We start from the raw sequence: 21,508 nt of genomic DNA, 5'->3' as shown, positions 1-21,508 counted from the left end.
AGCTAAATCTGAACAACCAGATACACATTTTCAGGGGTCTGTAAATAACAAAAGGATTACCTACAAGCAGTTTCAATTAGTGCAAGAAAGGGGAAAGGACAACCAATACTAAGTACTGAATTCACACAAAAAATAACCACTGTGAAAATCTCTAAGGCTGCTCACGTATCCCAGGCCTCATGCTGGGCATAAGTAGAGTAGAGGAATTGAACTGGACCCAGCGATTTCCGAACATGAAGTCAAAACACATCTGGCTTACCCTCCTCGTCCACAGCCAGGACAGTGGCCCCTCGGCTCAGCAGGACCTGCACCACTGTGGCCAGGCCGTTCCGCGCCGCGATGTGCAAGGGCCTGTGGGGAGACACAGGTAACGCAAGCGCCTCCGGGCTCATCCTCGCAAAATCGAGAAGAACGTTTCTCTAACAGTTAAACACACTTGTGTACTGATGTTAAAAAAAAAAACCAAGAGCCTTCAGTAGTCTAATAACATTTTGAGGGCTGTTGGAGCCATATGGATCTCAGAAGGAACTGATGCCAGCCCTCGGAAATTAAGCGCCTCTTGAGATTGGCGCTACCCAACACTTTACTTACATCTGCAGCGCGCTGTTAGTTGCATTGATGAGGGCCTGGTCATGGGTCTCCCCCAGAATCAACAAGGCACACATCTCATGGCCCTAGAGAAGACAAGGCACACCTGTCAAGGTGGAATTAACTGCTGAAAGTTCAGCGCGACTGCTGAACTTTCAACCTGTTCCAAGATCTCAGCATGTGACACGTCCTACTCTGACTGGCAAATGGCGATCACTTGGCCGATCAAAACAGAGGGACAGTTTAAGGCCCGAGCACTACGACATGCTCACCGACAATCACCGAGAGTCAGGACCTTAGCTTGACATGTGATCTGAAAGATAAAACCTATTCCGACAGAAAGCACCAGTGTTCCACAGGAGGTATACCGCCTAAACCTCTAGCAGCAACCAGAGACATGACCAACCCATGTACCGGCCAGGCCCTGCGGATCTTCACGGGTCTGAAGCGAGTAGGCTTCACTGAGACATGGCTGCCACCCCCCTCTGCTAGCTCAGCATCGGAACAGAAAGACCAGAGGAAGACAGACAGGCGCAGCGCGAAGACACTAGACCCTCACCTTGCTGCAAGCCAGATGCAGTGCAGTGTTCTTGTTGACATCCATCAGCGTCAAATCAGCCTTTGCTCGGTGCAACAAAATTTCTGGGGTGGGAAACAGAAGACCCAATACATCAGCGGTGCCCCTCTTTCATCAGGTCCACGAAAAAATGCTTTCGTGAAACAAACCACGGAGCATAAACGTAAGATGTCTGTGTACGTCTTAACGTCTTTGCGTTCGACAACCCCGTTCTACTTGACACCTTCAGCCCTTTATCTTACGATCTGCATTTCCTCCGCTGGTCGGTACCAGTCATGGGTCCTCGATGCTCTCTGCACTCCCGACATTTGAAACGAACCTTGTGAAGCAAAGCTCAGGGGAGTTTGGAACGAGAGAATTGAGACTTCAATACGCTTCGGCTCATCTTACCTACGGCGGCTGTCTGCCCGCGGTCTGCCGCCACCATGAGGGCAGACCTGCCCGACTGGTCCACGGCATTGACGTCTGCCCCCTGGCACAGCATCAGCTGCAGGCCATGCACGTTCTCGGAAAACGCGGCGGCGTGGAGCGGGGTCCTGCGGGAACACAGACAGCAGCTCATGGATATGCAGGTGGGCATGATCTGCTCCACTAAAGGCCTTCAATCTATCCAGCACCTAACTGACTTCAGGTGCATGACTGGCCAAGCTGCTAAGAATCCCTTATACGATGAAGGGACAACTGGACCGTTCTGGGCCTTTGGCAGCCACCCATGCGTACCTTCCTTTGGCATCTCTGCAGTTCACGATCTGGGCACCGATGGACTCCACCAGCAACTCTGCAGCACCATCATGACCATTTATTCTGCAAAGCAAGGAAGAGGCCCTCCTTTCTGTGAATCCTTTCCCACTCATGGTTCCAAGAAGAGCCTGCAGTCCTTCTCATAACATAACATCACTTTATTGGTCATATACAGTTTTTGTGCATACCCCAGCTTGCTTTCCATGAGACACACAGACAGGGAGAGAAGCTGGGGGTCAGAGCGCAGGGTCAGCCATTGTACGGCGTCCCTGGAGCAGCTGGGGTTAAGGGCCTTGCTCAGGGGCCAAACTGAGTAGGATTCCTCTGCGGGCTGCAGGATTTGAACCGGCAACCTTCCAGCCACAGGCGCAGATCCTTAGCCACAGAGACACCACTCCGCCCCATACCGATACCGCCGACAAGTTTTTCAGTTCCAAAGCAGTAATTCGTCATGTCACAAATTCAACATTCCATGATTGTAAGTTTAGGAAAGCTTTTTTGCAATAAAGGTAAACTACCTACCTACTATAAATTGCCTGTCTACTCCTATTCAACTTCTGTGTTCAGAGAAGTCACTACTGACATTGCTGCGTAGAAATGCGTTTTTTTTAATTGTACCTTGCTAGAAGACGTTTGGGGCCATAAACTTCTTGGCTCCAAAACACATGCAATCCCAACATTTGGCCCCACATCCTTAAAGTAAATGTTCCCTCAAATTTCAAAATCGACCAAAGTACGAAACCCTTTCTGATGGCAATCCTTCTCCAAGGGATTTTGGAAATGAATCAACCTATTTCCCCACCTGCCTTTCCTGGCAAAAGTCAATTCAATGTGTGCTAATCAACCACACTCAGACACGACCTGCTTGACAAAGTTCATCCCAGGCTTTTTTCCGATTACAGAAAGAAGGCTGCTTTGTTGCGAAACATCAGTGACATTCATGCTTGGGTTTGCGTCTAAGAATCCATTCTAAATTGCCGAGCTATTTCATCCGCTTTCACAGATGGCGAGATCTTGTTGAAGCTACAGGGTTCAACGCGTGTTCAGAGCCAGGAAAGGGAGAGGGCCACTCTCCTTCACTGGCTGAGCTCCTCCATGTGAACAGTCTGAAGCAGCACAGTACTCCCCATTTCCAGCACACACAGGCACACCTGCATACTAAAGACAGGCTGGAACTAGCTGAGGGACCACCATCAAAATACATGTTTAAAAATCGTCAGCAATGATAAATCCTAACAGTGTGAACAGAACTACTCACAGAGCACAGTGCAACGGGGTGAAGGGGTTTCCTTCCTGGATACTAAATGGTTTGTTTTCAAGTAAAACGTCCAAACAGTCTTCATGCCCTGGAGAGAAGAGGGGAAATGGAAACTCAATCACGACGCAGTCACTGCCAAGAGGGTCTGCCGCGTTACTGCTGAAGAGCGCTCTCCTGCTCGGAGTCCTGCCACTGAAGGCCAAGTGTGGACACCCACCTGTGGGCAAATCTCCCCCCCCGAAATTAAAAACACAAATCTGAGGCTTTTCAGTGAGCTAATGCGAGCACCACATGTGAAAGATCCCATGAGTGAAATCACGACGAATCCCTATTAACGTGAAACAGTTTTTGCTCAGAAAACGGCAATGCCCCGCCCCAGTAACAGCCAATTTTCTTTTCCAAACACATGAATATTACGGAAATTTGCCTGAGAAAGCTTTTGAGGTTCTGTGGGAGCGAGGTTGCTGCTCAGGACAGTTGAAAGAATGACAAGAGCAATTCCAGGCCTTTAAGGAATGGCCTATACAGTCCATGAAGAGACTTCAACACAACTTACTGACACAGTTAACCTAGAGGACTACTTCAGGACCTGTAAAGCAGCCAAGGCCCAAGGGGGCACATGTAAAGAAATATTGTTCTGTAAATGCGTCTAGAAAGAGCTGCAGGGAGCAGGGGCCTGGAACACACTGCTCCACCTTGTTAAAGCCGATTCCCTGGCATCTTTCATGAAAGGGGTAAAAGGGATCCAAAAAGACCAAAACAAACGAGCACAGCGAAACCTTTATTATCCCTGTAGAAAGCGACCGAGAAAACCAGGGAGCCGCTCACCGTGGTAGGAGGCCCAGTGTGAAGGGGTGTACCCGCTGTAGTCCAATATGGAGTCCAGGGGGTCTGTATTGAAGGCGGCCTGCAGCAGGCTGCCCAGGAGCTCCATGTGCCCGCAGGCCGCAGCGAAGTGCAGTGGGGTGCGCCCCTTGAAGTCCCGGCACAGCGCAAAGGCATCGTGGTCCAGGAGGGCCGAGACACAGTCCTCACAGCCGATCACTGCCTGGGAACACAGAGGCACGACAGAGGGGGTTGTCACCTGGTCAGCCCGTTACAGAGTCCTATTACAGGGCAAGCAGCTGGTCACTTGCTCCTCTGTAGTTTATTTCCCCGTTTGGCAAGGCCGTCTCTCTGGACTCTGCTCAAAAACACGCCACGCTTTACGTGATCTGAAGGATGACCACAGTGCAGCTCAGGGTTCCGCAGTGGGCCAGAGGCAAGGCCACAGGGCCTGAACTGGGAACCGCCTGGGAACACTGTTTTCTGAATGGCTCTAAGCAGTAAGGAAAGAAGAACATCGCGGAGGGCACTGGCCGCCCACTGTGGCGCAGTGCCCAAGATGCTCACCCCCCTGTGCAGGGCGGTCCTCCCTCTCTTGTCCCCCGCGTCGGCCGTGGCCCCCTTCTCGAGCAGGAGGTGGACGCAATCCGTGTGGCTCCCCAGCACAGCCAGCATCAGAGGAGTCCTGCAGCCAGACACACGCACACAGAGGGCAGAGGTCACTCTACACTGCAGGCCGGCATGCTGGGCCTAGTCCAGGGGAGCTCAAGGGGCCGATTTTTCATCCTAAATCTGGGCCGGAGGATTTAGATCTCCCCGAGTTCAACAGGACCAGAAAATGGATGGAATAAGGTGAGGAAAAAAAGGAAGAAAAACCAGGAACCACAAGCCCTTTAGGATTTGAAAAGGGTACTCACTGTCCCTGGGCGTCCATGACATCTGTGACATCTGCTTTCTCGCCACCGTCGATCAGCATGTGCAGGCAGTCTGTGTGGCCGTTGGCAGCTAAGGAAACACAAACACGCCGCTGTTGCCTCGTGGGAGAACTCATGTCCATTGAGGAACAGCTACAGCCTGGTAACTAGCCTGCCCGGCCCAGAATCCCACCACAGGTCTGAACAGCTCACGGCCATATTAGGCCGAGCCGGCAACGAAGCAGAGATTTCTATACCACTTTAGACAGAACACACAACGTAAACCCCTATTTAAAAAATACACAGCCAGCACTTCCGCATAAATACATCAACTGTCTATGAACTGAGATGAGATGAATGTTGTCAGACTATTTGAAAGCACTAAGGATGTTTCAGTTCTTGAGGACAAAGGCCCTAAGGTTGGGAGTACTTCCCATCCCGATTTTTTGGGGGGTTTGGTTCTTTTAGCAAAGGAAAAGGTCTGGCATCAACAGAGGAAAGTGCCCATCCATTTGCTCCTGCAGGATGTCTCCATGAAGAACCTGGAATGGCAGCAGAAAGTGTTTCAAACCAACTCTAAGAAAAGGAAGGGGACGATGAAACACTTTTGTCATCTGAGTGACGTGCTCTGGCGAGTCAGCAGGCGATTCCAAAAGGGGGGGAAAAAAAACATCTGAATATCTGGCATGTGATAATTCAGACGTCCCAATGATCAGATCCATCAGTCCCTACAGGAGAAGGCTGATGATTGGAGGCCAAAGAGGGAATGATTTAAACAATGACAGTTTACGAGGGCCACAGCCTTGCCCTTTCAGTGGAGCAAGTAGAACAGGACAAGTACCTGGGGACTGTTCTGGACTCCAAGCTTAATTTAGAAGATGTTGACCTTTTCTGAGGATCAGGTCAGTATTGCTGTTTTTTTTCTTAAGGAAGCTCAAGCATTTTAAGGTCGATGATTCATTATTGATTTTGTTCTACCGGTCCTTCCTTGAATCTGTTCTAACTTTTACCCTGATCTGCTGGCTTGGCAACCTGAAATCTGAGAGGCAAGGACAGGCTGGGCAGCCCTGTGAAAATATGGCAGAAGGTCACTGGCGCTGATCTTCCAGCCCTCTCCTCCAACTGTCACTCACACGTTTCTTGTAATCCATCTGTGACGATCCTTCACCCCCTTGTTTCATAACTTCCAGTTACTCCCATCAGAGCGCAGATACCGACTCCCCAGCTCCAAAACCAACAGATTCAAGTTCTCATTCACACCTGTAGCCGGATCGTTACTTGACACTTGACCTGCTGTGTGAATGTGTGAATATTGTCGTCCCTGTCGTTTTCTTCTTCTGTCCATCTGTACACCAACACTGCTGCTGTAAAACAACTTGCCCCCCCGGGGATAAAAGACACTCTCTCCCTCTCCCTCTTGCAAGCTCTCCTGGCGATGCCGTCAGAGGGGCCCCAGGGGAGACGGTGTTGGGGAATGCCGGCCCATACCTGCCACGTGGAGAGGAGTCCATTTGTGCCGGCGCTCCTTAAGGACGCAGGAGGCCCCGTGGCTCACCAGCACCTCCACGCAGTCCGTGTGGCCCTTCTGGGCGGCCAGGTAGAGGGCGCTGCGCCCGGCGGCGTCCCGCACGTCCAGGCTGACCAGCGTCTCGGAGAGCACGCGCAGGGCTTCACAGTGACCGTTATAGGCCTGTTCGAAGCGCACGGGAGATTAGCACAGCAAGACTACCTGGAATCAGTCTGGTCTCATCAGAACTCGGACCTAGAGCAACGCTGGGTCTGTTAGATCTTCAATTAAGATTATAGACACTAGTTTATCATCTAGTAACTAAAGAACTGCCTGGAATTACCTAATAACCTGCATCATCTTCAAAAAGTCAGGATTTAATTTATTTCTAGGGCCATGCTGGTACAAAGCACCCCGTATACCTTAGGCCTTTTCTATTATTTTCCATTGCCGATACCAGTAAAAGAACCGTCATACAGAGTAAGCTAAAAATATGTACGCGTATATGTTACAGTGCCTTGCTAAAAACAACTACCCATTACAGCGCATCGGTGCAGTTTATAAATCACCCTCCATGCTGTAAACCAAATGAATAAATCCACATAAATAAACACTGTGCCTTGTCTTAATTCCTGGTTGGAAAACTAACCTGAAGTACGCGATACAATATGAGAAACTGGTAGCAGAAATAAGCCAGTACTTACAGCTAAGTGCAAAGGGCTAACTGGAATGGAACTCTCCACATCTTCCAGGCAGTTGAAAGACATTTCCAAGAGCTGGAAGGCAGAGAGACGACAGTGGAGACAGCAACTCTTGTAACTCTGTGCCAAGACTTGGTCACCCATATCAGACGCTTGTTTCCTTCAATATCCTTTTTTTATCCCTTTTATGGGAGTCACACAACATCTCTATCTTCCTAACCCTTTCAAATATTTTAAAATCAAATTTTGAGAGGAGGCTAGATTTTCCTTGCAAACATAGAAAACCAATGATGAAATACGAGGAGAAAAAACTGCATGCCCCCAGAATGCCAATAGCGTTAAGTCATCTTCCAGAACACACAGGGTTTCTAGGGTGCCCAGAGAGAAACCCCTGTTTGACGAGCAATACAGACACAGATGGAGAACTGCAGGTGTGAAGAGATGGATTCCAGAGAGACTGCACTAAAAGGTCCAGACTGCGACCCACGTCACTGCTTCCTTGAGGCTTGCTGATGTGGGTGCCTGCAGCACAGCAATAGTGCTTTAGCCTTCAAATACTGCACGAGAGCACACACTAGTGGTTATTGCTCACATCACACTAACATACACACAGGTCAAGGCCAGAAAAAGGAGAGAGGACCCCCGATCCTAGAGTCCATGCAAACTCCCCCACAAAATGACATTTGGCACCCAAATCTTTTTGGGCCAGGGCTCTGGGCAGCACATTTCACGCATTTAGCATACATATACACATACAGAACTGCAAACTACCCCAACGTTCAAGTCAACACACACCAGGTGAATTAAAATTCCACAATCGCCTTGAAACCAATCAGCGCTCCAAACATTGCTAAACTGGAGGATGGTTGCTCACTTCGGGCAGATTATTTCACTCAAGAGATAAATAGCAAGTGCCCTGAAGCCTCACCAGTTCAAGGTTTTGCTTGTTGCCATGGGCAGCTGCATAGTGAACCGCACTGTATCCCTGCTTGTTGCGAACGGCTGGGTCTGCGCCACTGTCCAGCAGAAACTCCAAACAGCTGCAGGGACAAACAGAGAGGTCAGACACGTGTCCAGCTTGTTCTCCCTCCCATTCAGGCCTCCCCGGCTTCCTGCAGCATCTACACCGAGCAGAAAAATGAAAACCACTTTCTGGCCTCAGGGCTCCGACTCCAGCAGTCCTTCTCTACATGCAGGCACCGGACGAGAAACTCACAAAAAGGTCTCCTTTGCTCTCTCCTCCTCGTTCTCATGGCTCCCGGAGTAATGGCGATCCACTCTGAAAACGAAAGCCGGCAATTTAGTGCTCCGGAGAGACGCTGCTGCCAGGAAGGCTCTCACAGCGGTGCCATTCAGCAAAACTGCCTACTGAAACCAACGTCACCTTGCCCGGTCTGCTAGCACTGCAATCTCCTTTGCATTCCAATAAACTGAAAATCACCATGGAAATGCTATGTCGGAACCCGACGCTTCCAGGAGAACATTTCTGAAAACGGGGCCTTTTAATCCGAGGTTATTCCCCGATCTCAGGCAGGACAGGTTCTGGCGCCGGAGCCAACGGCTGGCTACATGTCCCGGAGACGGATGTTATGAACGTGCTGGAAAGTACACAAAATGCTCCCGTTTATAGAATCAGCTGGCCCACTCAAGAGCATTGTGAAAACTGAAGCAACGAAACACACACGCAACACTAACGATTCAGACCGGAGGGCAGTGCCCCATCTAAGGGTACAAAGTATGTTCCTTTGAGCTTCCAACACCATTCCACTCCCACTGTTCTTTCAAGAAGAGGGCAAGCGTGCGACCGGGTTTACCTTCGGAAGGTTTCGGAAGCAGCAGAGTAGTGCAGGGGGGTACAGCCTTTATTGTCGCCTTCGTTCACCTCGGCGCCGGCGCTCACCAGGGCCACTGTGCACTGGTAGCTCCCGTTAGCAGCCGCATAGTGCAAAGGAGTCCTGCGGACCACAGAGAACACCTGCTCACGCCATCGCCGGCTCACCGGGCAGCAGCCTCGCACAGAGCTCTGCACCGATTCCGTATCGGACCAGCCTGTGGGTACGGCCGGGTCTGCCTTACCTTCCAAATTTATCCTTCTTACTCAGGTCAGCCCCGCTGCTCAACAGCAAGTTAAGACATTCAACGTTTCTGTTTAACGACAACGGAGAGGAAAGAAAAGACGGGCATGAGAGTTGCAGAACTTTACAGGGTGAAATATTTGGCTGTGGTTAACAATTAGAGACACGGGTCCTGGCCTGTATCCCACATGAATGAGCTCGGCAGAGCATCTTCACTATCACACGCTAGGATCAACAAAGCCAGGTTTGTCACACGGGCTGCTTCGCTCACGTGCAATCAGTGCGAGGACAACAGTGACGCCAGAGACAAAGCGGTCTTCTTCAAAACCGTGTTGCTTCAAGGCCAAATCACGTTGACCATCAGCAAGCTGAATATCTGGTTTAAGTGCATCAATTTGAAAAGACCCCCCCCCCCCACCCCCGAGGATGATATTACAGTCCATAACAGTGAGGTGCCCAAACACATCGATAAAGAATTGTTCATTAGGGGCATATTCATATCCCATCACCACTTCTTCCCCGTATGGTAATCCCTCAATTATTTAATACACAAAATTGAGAAAAGAGCGGTGTATCTGGCAATGGAGGAAGACGCAAGAATGAAGAAAGAGAAGAGCAAACAGAAAGCAAAAACACAAAACCACAAAACGCAGAAGGAAAAGCAAAAGGAAGGAAATCCAAACTGAAAAACAGTGCACAAAGGAGCAGAGAGCCCCCTGCAACCCCCCAGGCCCCTCGCTCACCCTCCCGATGCAGCAGCGTGTAGGCAGGTCCTCCCGAGGTTATCGGGCGTGTTGATATCGAATCCGGCCGACAGCACGTGCTCGTTGCTCAGAGACGAGACGATGCTGTACAGCTGACCTGCAGAGACACGGGGCACCTTTCACAGACCTCTCAACGCTCCGAGCTCCGTCCTCCAGCAGGAAGAGCCGGAAACGCGTTTAAAAACGGGAACAGGAAGCAGAGGATTGTGGGGGGAACAGAACAAGCTGCCCAGCCGTCTCGTTGTCATCCTATCCTCTTTCAAGAAAGGGCGGGATGAGATTCTCAGATCAGCCAACTACCAAATAGGCTGGATAGGCCAAGATGGCTCCCGTCGCTGGCAACGATTCTTGTGACCCACCCTGCATTGAGATTTGCAAGCAGAGCTTGTAGCACAAGTGTAATTCATGGGCAAGACTGATCATAACCCAGCAGTGCTTCAAGACGGCACCACGTGCAGGTCGGACTGTAATTCTACACCACTCACCTGAGGAGAGTAACTTGCGACAACAGTCTGAAAACCCGTAGAGCACAGCCAAGTGCAGCGGAAACATCCCATGAATCCCTCGCCTGCACGGACACAGAGACAGGTAAGCAGGTCACGCCAAGTGTCAGGTAACGCTCTCGTGCAAAATAAATACTAGCCCTACCAGGCCCCGTCACATCAAAATGAATGCCCCACTGAAAAAAAAAAAAACACCCAGGTTGCGTCTAAATAGTAATAAACCACTCTTGGTGACGCCAACCAGCCAAGCTACCGGATGCTTGTGTTTGCGTTTACTTGCACACTTGAAAAGGTGTCCAACCCATAATCGAGGCTGCGGAGTCGATTGTGACAGGGCTCTACGAGTGCCATGGGGCTCCGATAAACACAGGTGCGCTCGTGACTCTGTGACAGGCCTCACCTTGCTGTGTCAGCACCGTTTGTCATCAGGGTGCTAATCAGCAGTTCATGGCCATACTTAGCAGCAACGTGAAGAGGAGTATTGCCATATTTATCCACACAGTCGATCTCCCCGCCTGCGAGAAAACCAGGAGAGAAGACATTCAGAGCCGTCTGCTGAACCGCTGGTGTGTCTGCTCCACCACAACTGAGCCCAATCCGAAGCGAGGCTTGATTTAAAGCACGAAAGACAGATTTGCCAAAATGACAATGGCACGGGGAGATTCAAGTTCAAGCACATGTAAAAACGTGCCATGGCAATAATTACAACCCAGCCTCATCTCACAGGGTGCAGTAGAAGCATTTTTAAACCGTCTTCCCCCACCTGCATGGAGTGACAAACAACTCTCAAACCCAGAGTCACCCATGTCAGGCAGTCCCGCTGACCGTACAATACGATCTCTCGGCGGGTTTGACGCCAAGGTATCATGATCCAAGGAGGCTGGTATGAGGTTCGACCCCGGCTGCCACCCTCTATATCGAAGATGCAAAAATCACCCACAAAAACAGAGAATCAAATTTCTTTAGTCCACCCGCCCCCAAAAATACATCAGCCCAACAGGACTAAGGAAACGCAGTTAAAAACATGAAGAACACAGATGGAGGAAGGGATATTTCAGACCGCATCTCAGGAACTCCCCCGATTTAAAAACCAGAGAGTCACTAGACTTGGTGTCCAGCTGTGTGAGCGCGCAGGGCTGGTACTCTTCTGCGAAGCCCTCCCAGTGTCGGCGGAGGGAGGGAGGGCACAAGCCCCCCCCTCTCTATCCAGGCCAGGATCAGAGGCCGCAGCCCTGAGCGCTGGCTCACCACACCCACGGCGAGACAAGACGGCGACTCACCATTCTGGATCAGGATCTGCGAGCGGGTGAAGCGGCCGTGAATGGCGGCCATGTGCAAGGGGCTCTTCCCTTCTTTACTCTGGAAAAGAGGAAACCGCGAGCGAGGGTCAGCCGGGCCGGGCGGGAGCTCCTCGGCCTCTGCGCGGACCGAGCTTCGGGCACACCGAAACGAAAACAACGATTCATCCGTCCCTCAATTGAACAGGAAAAAGCCAAACCCGCAGACGGCCAGAACAGGAGGGAACTCCTTGGTGAAAGTCTGTGGCGTTACATGGGCAGACGGAGTCGCAGTCCAAACACACATTTCTATACAGATCTCAGACTGAATCCTTTTCCATGACTAATTAGCATCATGAATACAAAACCCAGAGAAAGGGAAAAACTGAGAAGGGAGCCCCGGCGCCCCAGGTTCTTGACCTGTTCACCCCACTTCTCTTTTAAGGGGGAGGGGGGGATCTTATAAAAGGAAAACGTAAAATGAAAAATAATTAAAATTTGCCTCCAAATTAAATCTTGAGGGAACACGGGGTCCTTGATCACGTTTTCGGTCGGTCTGGGGTAAAGGCAGTCACCGAAAAAGCAGGGAAAATAACCGAAAATCAAGTGACCAGCCAGGCACGAGTCTCAAAGTCCAATGAGCTTGGGCTACTGGATCCCACGATGAGCTAAGCTCATCAGGACGGGGAGACCCTTTCCGGCCACGCCCGGAGTTTCCGAGACCCCCCCGCCGCGCACAGACCTGCATGTTGACGTCCGCCCCGTTGTTGACCAGCAGCTCCAGGCAGAGGGCGCCGTTGGTGGACACGGCCGCGAAGTGCAGCGGGGTGCAGCCGCGCTCGTTGGGCTGGTTGACGTTGGCGCCGTGGTTGACCAGCTCGTTGGCCACCGCCTCCTGGCCCATGTAGCAGGCCACGTGCAGGGCCGTGTTCCCAAACACGTTGGGCTCGTCAATCTGAGAGAGAGAGGGAGGGAGGGAGAGGCAGAGCGGGGAGATCAGAAGAGGAGGACAGAAGCAAGCAGAGAGAGGGAAGGCAAGAAAAGGGAGGCAAGAGAGTTATTCTTCGACGAACTAACCCATGCTGCTTTTATCCCATCTCACGCACCCCTCCCCAGTCGGTAAAAAGGTCATCATCGCGTGCTTTAATTCCACAACACGCGAAGACCTCTGACCGAGTTAAAGCCAGAAAGAGACGGACGCCTGCAAACAGACAGGTGCACCGACACGAAGAAAAGGCTGCGGATTAAGACGGGAGACCCCGGGGGAGCCCACCTCCGCGCCGAGCCGCAGCAGGTACTTGACCGCCTCGATCTGCCCGCTGGAGGCGGCCGCGTGAAGGGGGGTGTAGCCGCGCTTGTCCTTGCACATCGCGTCCGCGCCGCGGGACACCAGCAGCTTCACCACCTCCAAGTGCCCTGCAGGGACGGGGAAGGGAGGCGTCAGGGAAGAAGGGGGACGAGGAAAGAGAGGGCTTAAAAACGTAACCAGCTGCTCCAGCCACAGCACACGCTGACTGCATGAGAGCTGACAAAAACAGAACCACAGCCGAGGCACGAGAGAGACGCGCTTAATTATGATCTAACACAACTGCATGTGACGTAACTCAAATAGCTCATTAGAAATCGGGGCCTCCTACATTTTACTTCATTTACATCATTCACAGTACTTTTGAACCTTCCTTTTCTAATGCAACGAGTACAGCACTACTACTACAGGCTGTGCTCTTTCATTGGCGCGTTCTATTAGCAGATATACGCCTAGAGATTCTCCGCTGGGCAAAAAATAATTTCTGGGAAACTTTTGACTGCAAGGGCACATGCACATGAGGGTAAACGAGTGCCAAGACCAAGCTGAAAGGAACCAAACCCGCTTCAGAAAGTCGGCCCTGCCCCCTCCACCCCAGACCCGATAGAAGGATCTGGAGGAGGCGCAGAGACTGCGACGCATTAAAATGGCCACCCCACCTCAGAGGGACAGCGTGCCGACACTTCCACAGGCACGGGTGCCTGTATGATCACAGAGGCCAAGATACCACATGCAGACCGTGCTTGCTTCCTTCCGTTTTGGCGTTGTTACACACCGATTCTCACATCACAGTATTCTGTGCACGTCTCCTACAGCATCACAAATCCCTCATCCCGCCGGGATGAGGTGCTGTCTTGGCTCGTGCACTCGCCAGTTGGCAGCCACAGAGCTTTGCAGTCGCCGTTTGCGGAAACGGAGGGCGTGACAGATGACTGAGAAGAACCGCAGAACACGGGCGGTACCAGAATTTCACACAGGCGGGGAGGGCCGAGAAGTCGGGGGCACCAGATCGCCTATTTACTGCAGGTTCCCCTGGAGGGCTCCCAGCCTGGCTCACCTAAGTAGGCTGCCCAGTGGATGGGCTGCCTCTCCTTCTTGTCGCTGGCGTTCAGGTTGGCCCCTTTGTTCAGCAGCAGGTTCACCATCTGGGAGCAGAGAGAAGAGTAACGGTCAGCCGTCGGCCGCCAGCAGGGGAGGGGAGCAGAGGGGCAGCGCGACAACAGACGCCGACAGTAAATCTCCTGGCAGCGCACTCTTCCTCGCCTGTCAGAGGACATCTGCCTCCTTCTGCTCTCTGGGCACCCCTGGAAAATTCCCCCCTTGGGAAATGTGCGCCACAAAGCACGCTACAACACACTTTTAACCTATCCTTCTAAATTTGCTACGAACACCATTTTTTGTTAAAGGAGACCTTCCGTGTGATGGGGGTTTGTCTTTGCGCTGCGTTGTACTTGTTGTATATGAAAAGTACTCCAACCATAAGGAAAAAAAAAAAGCTCCTGTTGTGTTAAGAAAATACAGGGCAGATCCAACTATGCGTGGTAAATTCTCTTCCAGCAGACTTCTCTCCCACAACCAGGCAGTACTCTTTTTTTTTTTCTTGGAAATGCCCTCATTTTACTAAGGCAAAACCTGTCACACCATTGCGTCACACCGCAATGTGGTGTGGGCAAAGTTTTTTCACTGTGCTATCAACCGACAAGAATAGAAAAATCTAGCTCCATCTTTTACCATAACGCTTCACAGTGCCATCAATGATCTCATGCTGCCCTCACATTTGATCATTTACTCTAAAACACAATACTTTCATCCTTCCAATGCCAACGCCTTGCATGTGTATTTGGAAATGATATTCTCTCAACCTTGCTGGGCCGTTTCCTTTTGAAAAAGCTCCACGCACCCCCTCGATTGCAAGGACAAAAGTCCGCTTGCTGCTTGCACTGCCCCGTTCATTCCGAACGAACCCCTTAAGAGCTAAAACCGGTCAGCTACAGCTCCTCTACTGGATCCAGATGGGGCTAAAGGAAAAACGTGGCTTCCTCCTGGTTTTGGGAGATCAGGCGGTTTATCCTGGGGGGGCCACAGAGCCAGCTGACCGAGACCAACGGGCACCCCCCTCCCCCCCTCCCCAGCTTCCCGATCCTCACCTCCACGTGCCCGCTGTGCGCGGCGTGGTGCAGCGCGGTCCTGCCCGTGCGGTCCGCCACGTTGACGCTGTTCAGCAGGGGGATCAGGGCCTCGGCACACTTGGTGGCGCGGTTGGCGGCGGCCACGTGCAAGGGCGTCTGCCAGAACTTGTCCCTGGCGTTGATCTCCGCCCCCTGCCGCAGGAGCAGGCTCACTGCCTTCTGCACGGAGAGGACAGACCGACAGCCGTCAGCAGAGAGGGTCATGACATGGCCCATCCCCATGCCCACGTCCGTCTTAATGGAACGCAAGCGACTTCCTTGACTCACATCACACGCAGACCAACATAATGCCCAACAATCATTTTTTGAATTTAGTCTGCATGACTAAACGTTTCTGTAATTGGAATGACCAGTTACACAATTACTGCACTGGAATGACAACTTCTTCATCCCCATGGATCACCGAATCCAAAAGACATCCCAAGTCCTCTAAAAGGCAAACTTTCTGCCCCTTGGACTCCTCACCACACTGCTAAGCTACCTGCAGCTGCTGAAGAGCCCCCGCATCAGAGGAAGAGGCAATGATGATGGGCTCACGACGGTACAGCTAGTTCATGAGCACCAGGGGGAGTGGTTCTGCGCACAACCCCTTGGCCACGCCTGCTCCTCGAACTCTGCCTACCGCCAGGTTATGACGGCCCAAATTGGAACGAGTGACTTTCTAGAGGCCCCAGCCAGGGCCTGTCACAATGCGAGGAACCCCGCTTTCACTTTCAAGCTGCCAGCTGGTAAACCAGGAGCTGTTACAGGGGCGTGCGACCATTGCTGCATATCTGAAGTCTACTGGAGCCACTGTCCTTGGAACAGAAGCGACTTTCGCCAGGATGCATCTTGCGTTTCGGACAGAAACCAGCCTGGAAAACACATTCCTAAATCAAAGCCGAGAGCCGGCGGACTGCTACTTACTTCATTCCTCGAGGCAGCGGCGCGGTGCAGAGGGGTCAGCCACACATGGTCCTTAGCATTAACACTAGCACCTGTGCAAGGGGACACACACACACAGACTCTTACTGGGGGGGACGCGTTCACAGCGCAGCCCTGGTGTTAGCAAGAACCGACAGGCGTCTTGCTGTGACTGAAATGCCTTGAGCGACTGTAGTTGGAATTAGAAAATGCATAGTTAAGGAAAATATTTTTCTACTCACTCAAATGCTTCTTGGATACCATTTTCAAGTAGCAAGGAATGAGATCCATCACTAAACGCATCAACACAGGTACAGTGTTATGAGGTGAGGGAAGAACTGGCTAAAACGGCTTGAGTTCATCAAGTGGTGGAGAGCTAGTGTTCAACTGGTTCCCAGTCCCTCCCTAGGGAAGTGTGAAAATGAAGCGGTGCGAGGAGGAGGAGGAGGAGTTAGCCAATTCCAGGATGTGGGAGAGCCGGCCAATGAATGGAGAAGAGGCAGGTCAGCACAGACTGACGGGGCCAAAGAACAACTTTCACCACCAGGCATCTGTTCCTCTCAAATCCTCCAAGAGTGTGGAGTAGTTCTGACCCTTATAAATGTTTACCTGGGACTGCCCAGCCCAAATGGAATTGGGTCAACTGTCCAGATCAGATCATAAACCACGCCCAGGCCCCCAGCTCCATGGCTGGACAGCCACAGAGAGCAAGGATTTGAAAGATCGAAAGTGCTGGGACTCCCAAGACTCGAGGTTTAATAATAAGAATTCCTTACACTTATATAGCGCTTTTCTGGACACTCCACTCAATGCGCTTTACAGTTAACGGGGACTCTCCTCCACCACCTGGATGATGCGACAGCAGTCAGAGTGAACAGTACTCTCCCCACACACCAGCTCTCAGTGGGGAGGAGAGCAGAGTGATGAAGCCAGTTCAGAGATGGGGATTATTAGGAGGCCGTGATTGGTAAGGGCCAATGGGAAAGTTGGCCAGGATGCTTTTCGAGAAACGTTTGAGAAGCGCCCTGGGATTTTTAATGACCACAGAGTCAGGACCTCAGTTTTACGTCTCATCCAAAGGACTGTGCCTTTTTACAGTATAGTGTCCCCGTCAATATACTGCGGCATTAAGACCCACATAGACCGCAGGACCACACACAGGCCCTTATTGGTCCCCCTAACACCTCTTCCAGCAGCAGAGGTTTTCCCAGGACGTCTCCCATCCAGGTACTGACCAGGCTTCCACCTGCTGAGATTCAGTGGGCTGCTGGTTATGAGTTGCAGGGTGATATTCTTCATTAACCCTTCATTGGCCAGCAGCCACAATGTTATCCGGGCTTCGCTATAATTATTATTAGCAGTTTCAACACCGATGTGATCAAGACATTTAATTTATGAAATGTACTGCAAGGAAGATCTACACATTTTTCATACAATACTTTTATAAATAACCATAAATCAACAGTTTATGTCGATTTCTTTAGTTTATGTTGAAAACGAACGTACCCCCCTGAGCGTCTGTGTAAGCAGGGGTGGTAGGGTTCAGAATAACATATTGAACCTTTATATCAACATTTATGCAAAAACAAAAAGATTCTTGGTTGATGGAACAAAACTCATGGCCCAGTATTTTAGATGCTTATTGAAATAACGGTGCTGCTCTGTCAAAACTGTTTCACAGCTGCTAAATCATACGGCTCCCTGCTTAGAGCCCCTCTCTCATAGCTACCGGCACTGACACAGGAACTGTGGTATCTGTGGCACGGAGGCCCATAAGGGCAGAAACAGGCATCGGATGCCTGCGATAGCCGACTGGTTTTCCTATTAACGTGAAGAAAGTAAATGCAAGTACTCTCTCAGCAGTCAGCTCACAACAGGCAGATTGCGAACACTGAAACCGTTGGCAGCCTGGGGCTTTGTCGGTGTTCTGGGTGAGGCATCTGCAGGATCACTAAGCAACCCATCCTGCTGACAAGGCTAGGCACAGGGTTTCCTAGCAAATGGGCACCTCATGTGGACAACGTGAGGAGCTGAGGCGGGGGGGGCCCTGCTGGGAGGAGAAGTGGGCTCTTACCTGAATTGATGAGGAGGTCCATAATCGGAACATCGCCTAAACAAGCAGCAGCATGCAGGGGGGTACGCCTCTCTTGGTCCTGCAGAAAGAGGGGGGGAAACATTACGCACAACAGTGACCCATCTGCTCGTACGGTCAGCAGACTGGAGCTCAAGTGCCCATACATAAAACTGTACTATTACAGGAACACAATAATTACAAATGAGAGGAGGCCATTCACCCCTTCTTAAGCATTTGGATGCTAATGGCTTATTGATCCGAGGATGTTATCCAGCCATTGCTTGAAGGACTGTGGGGACAATATGGCTGTTCCTACCAACTACTGGCAAAGTTTAATGGATGGAGGGCCACAAGAATGGAAAAGAGGTTAGTAGCAACCAGCCCATTTGGAAATCAGTAGTTAATTCATTAAAAGATCTCAACCAGCTGTTATTTGAAAGGAGCCAGGGTAACAGCTTAGACCACATGACTGGGTAGCTTGTTCCAGACTCCCACAACCCTTCTGCTGTCAAGCCTGCTACACTTTGTTTTCAACACAATTCAACGCCTTGCTTTTCCCCTTTGATCAGCAAATGACATGCAAAAGACTGCACCTCGCAGAGCCAATGGCTGTGCTACGGATCGATCCTCCATGACACAGCAGGATTACAACTGCACACATGAACGCTGCTGCTTAGCGCGAGGAAAGGCTCTCTTGTTTGGATGTCAAGCCGTCAGAGCCGGGAGTTTTTAAGCCTGTTAACAAAACCCACAAAGGGATGACCTAGCCGGTCAGTAGGGCGTCCCCTTCCAAGAAGCACAGCGAGCGCAGACGCCACCCGAGTTGAGATAGCAGATTCCTCCACAGGTGCCGCCCAGACAGATGCTGGAAGCCCCTGCGAGGCCGACTGAAGGGTTCGAGGAAGAGGAGGCTCCATTCAAACAGCTTTCAGTCCAAAAGGAAACTGCCAGGAAGCAAGATGGCTCAAGGAAAGACCAGCTGTCCACACAGCTCTCTCACTCTCTTCCGAGACCAGAATGTTAAAAAAAACACCCAGAGATCTCACCTACAGAACTGGCGGACCCTGCGCTGCAGTATTCTGGGAAAGTATGCCAAAGGAAGTCTGAGAGAAATTAAACTTACAGCATTTCTACCATGTTGCGTTCTTCACCTTGAACCAATTTAGCGAGATTTAATCATCTGCTTGTCCTTATCGGTACAAACCTCTTCAATGATCCTACAGCTGGTAAACCTAGAAATAGCTTCACCGCAATGCAACAGGAACAATGCCTTGGTTGGATATTTAAAAGGACACATTTTTAAACAAAAGCACAAACCCTAAACGGATGCCCTCTGTGCAAGTGTCCCACAGAGCAGAACTCGTCGTTGCCGAGCCAGAAAGAAAGGTGACTCTGAACTCTGGCATTATGGGTCCAACAGCCTGGCAGACAGTCATACAGACAAGACAGGACCTGGGCTGGCCAAGTGTTTAAGTGGTGGGGGGTCAGTACACCAGACACTGCTTTAACATGGATTAAAACTACAAACTAATGAAACTCTTAAATTAACATTAACAGTCATTACCAGAAAGAATGGCAAACCACGTAAATGTTTGGAGTTCTTAACTTATTTTATCCAAAAAAACACCAGTCTCAAATCAAGTGCATCAGTAGAGAGATTGCTGGTCATTGACCAGGAAATATCTTGGCTACAAGCGAGGATAACTTCAAAACGACGTGCTAGTGAATGACCAAGCTGGATACTGGAGAACCGCAGTCCAGCAGATCTGACGGGCTCACATTAAGGCACCAGCTTGTAAAGGCCTGGAACACAGGCACGCTCTGACCACTTAAGAAATAGCTCAAATACATCAGGAACAGCTCTCTGGGGTTCTCAAAAGCAACGAGGCAAGTGCACTTTAATTTCAAACGATAGCTAAACTACCAGACTGAACCTCCCTCAGCGATAAAAACAAAGATAGAACATCTTCGCAAACTACCTGCCTCACACAGGTGTGGTCTGACAGGGAAGCACATCAGCACAAGGGCAGAATGGAAAAACAACAGCAAACGCAAGAGCACTTCTCCCCACTAAGTAACCTTCCAACAAGGTGCTCTTTTATCTTTTTTTGTATTATGAGTCAAGAAATCACTTCACCATTATGCAACTTCATCATCGGTCTCAGGAATTGAACCCCGGGCAACTCAAGCCCTGGAGCGCTGCCCTCGCTTCAGGTTTTCGTGCCAGCTCGGGCCTTAATGACTTGACTGAATTACGTGGATGAGAAGTGAATCCTGCTACACTTCCCAGCTCTTAACCCCCAGGAACTCAGATTTCAGGGACTGGTGCTGCTGATCCCCAATTCAGCCCCTGTGTGAAGGGCCACGGTTCGACAGGCATGCCAGCCCTGTGGAGAGGAATGCTGCCGAAGGTGGAAATAATGAACTGCGACGAGCCCCTGCCGAAGGCATACAAGCAAGATGTCGAGTAGAACGATTTTTGTGCTTCGCATTCCTCTTCGGGACCTATATCTTTCGGAAGATGTGCGAGGGATCAACTGCAGCTGAAGAAGCAGGCAAAACAGATGCGATAGTCTGGAACAAGCTGCCCAGCCATGCTGTTGCAGCCGATACTCTGGCTTCCTCCAGGAAACAGCTTCCTCCAAGATACGACATCCTGGGATCAATTAACGTGCTGCCACACGGGCTCGGCAAGCGGAACGACCTCTCTTCTGCGACGTTCAAGGAGCGCACCGCCGTTACTAGGGAGGCCGGAACACAACACACGCCGCACTGGGCCTCATTAAAGCACACCGCAATTCCCAGATCAGGCACCGCTGCCCTCCTGCGGGAGCACCCGCCGGAGTCCCCTCAGCCCCTTCACCCCGCTCGGAGACGGCGCCCGGCCCTCGACAGGGCGGGGTCACGTGCTCGTCTCGGAGCCGCCGCGGTACCCGTGGGCAGATTTGATTTTCACACGGTACCGTCCCAGAAAGTTACAGGACGCTCGCTGGGGTGCTGGCCCTCCCTGCTGCCGCGGGTTTCCCCGCGAGTGGCCAGTCAAAACCCTACGGCTGAAAGCGGACGACAGGTTTGGGGCGACTCAGGGCCCCGAGTCAACAACGACAACAACAACAGGGCCCCACATCCAGCCGGCCGTCATTGAGCAGCCCATCTCGAAGACGCGCTGTTGGAGTGGAGACGTCCAGGGAGCTCCACGCCCCCAGGAGTCCTGCAGACCAGGAGCCCACGGCCCGGACCTGCTGTGGAATAGCATCTGGCCTGCCCATGGAGCCCAGCGCGAGGACTCTAGCTGAACATCTAGGG

The 21,508-nt window shown here is 51.3% G+C and overlaps 1 protein-coding gene across 1 annotated transcript in view; it reads right to left on the bottom strand.

Annotated features, from left to right (window-relative positions):
- The window catches only part of ankrd52a (ankyrin repeat domain 52a), a 42,740-nt gene that overhangs the window by 17,120 nt on the left and 4,112 nt on the right, over positions 1 to 21,508 (bottom strand). The window contains exons 3-27 of the mRNA XM_088634404.1: positions 18,203 to 18,281; positions 16,132 to 16,202; positions 15,184 to 15,384; positions 14,094 to 14,181; positions 13,004 to 13,146; positions 12,473 to 12,685; positions 11,734 to 11,812; positions 10,854 to 10,968; positions 10,436 to 10,518; positions 9,930 to 10,047; positions 9,188 to 9,256; positions 8,926 to 9,066; positions 8,328 to 8,390; positions 8,040 to 8,151; positions 7,115 to 7,186; positions 6,392 to 6,593; positions 4,907 to 4,994; positions 4,557 to 4,674; positions 3,993 to 4,212; positions 3,165 to 3,252; positions 1,886 to 1,969; positions 1,556 to 1,701; positions 1,148 to 1,230; positions 592 to 674; positions 260 to 351 (exon numbers count right to left, since the gene is read on the bottom strand). Of these exons, the coding sequence (XP_088490530.1) occupies positions 260 to 351; positions 592 to 674; positions 1,148 to 1,230; positions 1,556 to 1,701; positions 1,886 to 1,969; positions 3,165 to 3,252; positions 3,993 to 4,212; positions 4,557 to 4,674; positions 4,907 to 4,994; positions 6,392 to 6,593; positions 7,115 to 7,186; positions 8,040 to 8,151; positions 8,328 to 8,390; positions 8,926 to 9,066; positions 9,188 to 9,256; positions 9,930 to 10,047; positions 10,436 to 10,518; positions 10,854 to 10,968; positions 11,734 to 11,812; positions 12,473 to 12,685; positions 13,004 to 13,146; positions 14,094 to 14,181; positions 15,184 to 15,384; positions 16,132 to 16,202; positions 18,203 to 18,281 (2,851 nt within the window). The remainder of the gene's footprint in view (positions 1 to 259; positions 352 to 591; positions 675 to 1,147; positions 1,231 to 1,555; positions 1,702 to 1,885; positions 1,970 to 3,164; positions 3,253 to 3,992; positions 4,213 to 4,556; positions 4,675 to 4,906; positions 4,995 to 6,391; positions 6,594 to 7,114; positions 7,187 to 8,039; positions 8,152 to 8,327; positions 8,391 to 8,925; positions 9,067 to 9,187; positions 9,257 to 9,929; positions 10,048 to 10,435; positions 10,519 to 10,853; positions 10,969 to 11,733; positions 11,813 to 12,472; positions 12,686 to 13,003; positions 13,147 to 14,093; positions 14,182 to 15,183; positions 15,385 to 16,131; positions 16,203 to 18,202; positions 18,282 to 21,508) is intronic.

This window comes from Lepisosteus platostomus, chromosome 1, assembly GCF_059453375.1.
Source record: "Lepisosteus platostomus isolate fLepPlt1 chromosome 1, fLepPlt1.hap1, whole genome shotgun sequence".
Classification (NCBI taxonomy): Eukaryota; Metazoa; Chordata; class Actinopteri; order Semionotiformes; family Lepisosteidae; genus Lepisosteus; species Lepisosteus platostomus.
The sequence above is the reverse complement of the archived record's forward strand: the minus strand, read 5'-3'. Positions and strand labels throughout refer to the sequence as shown.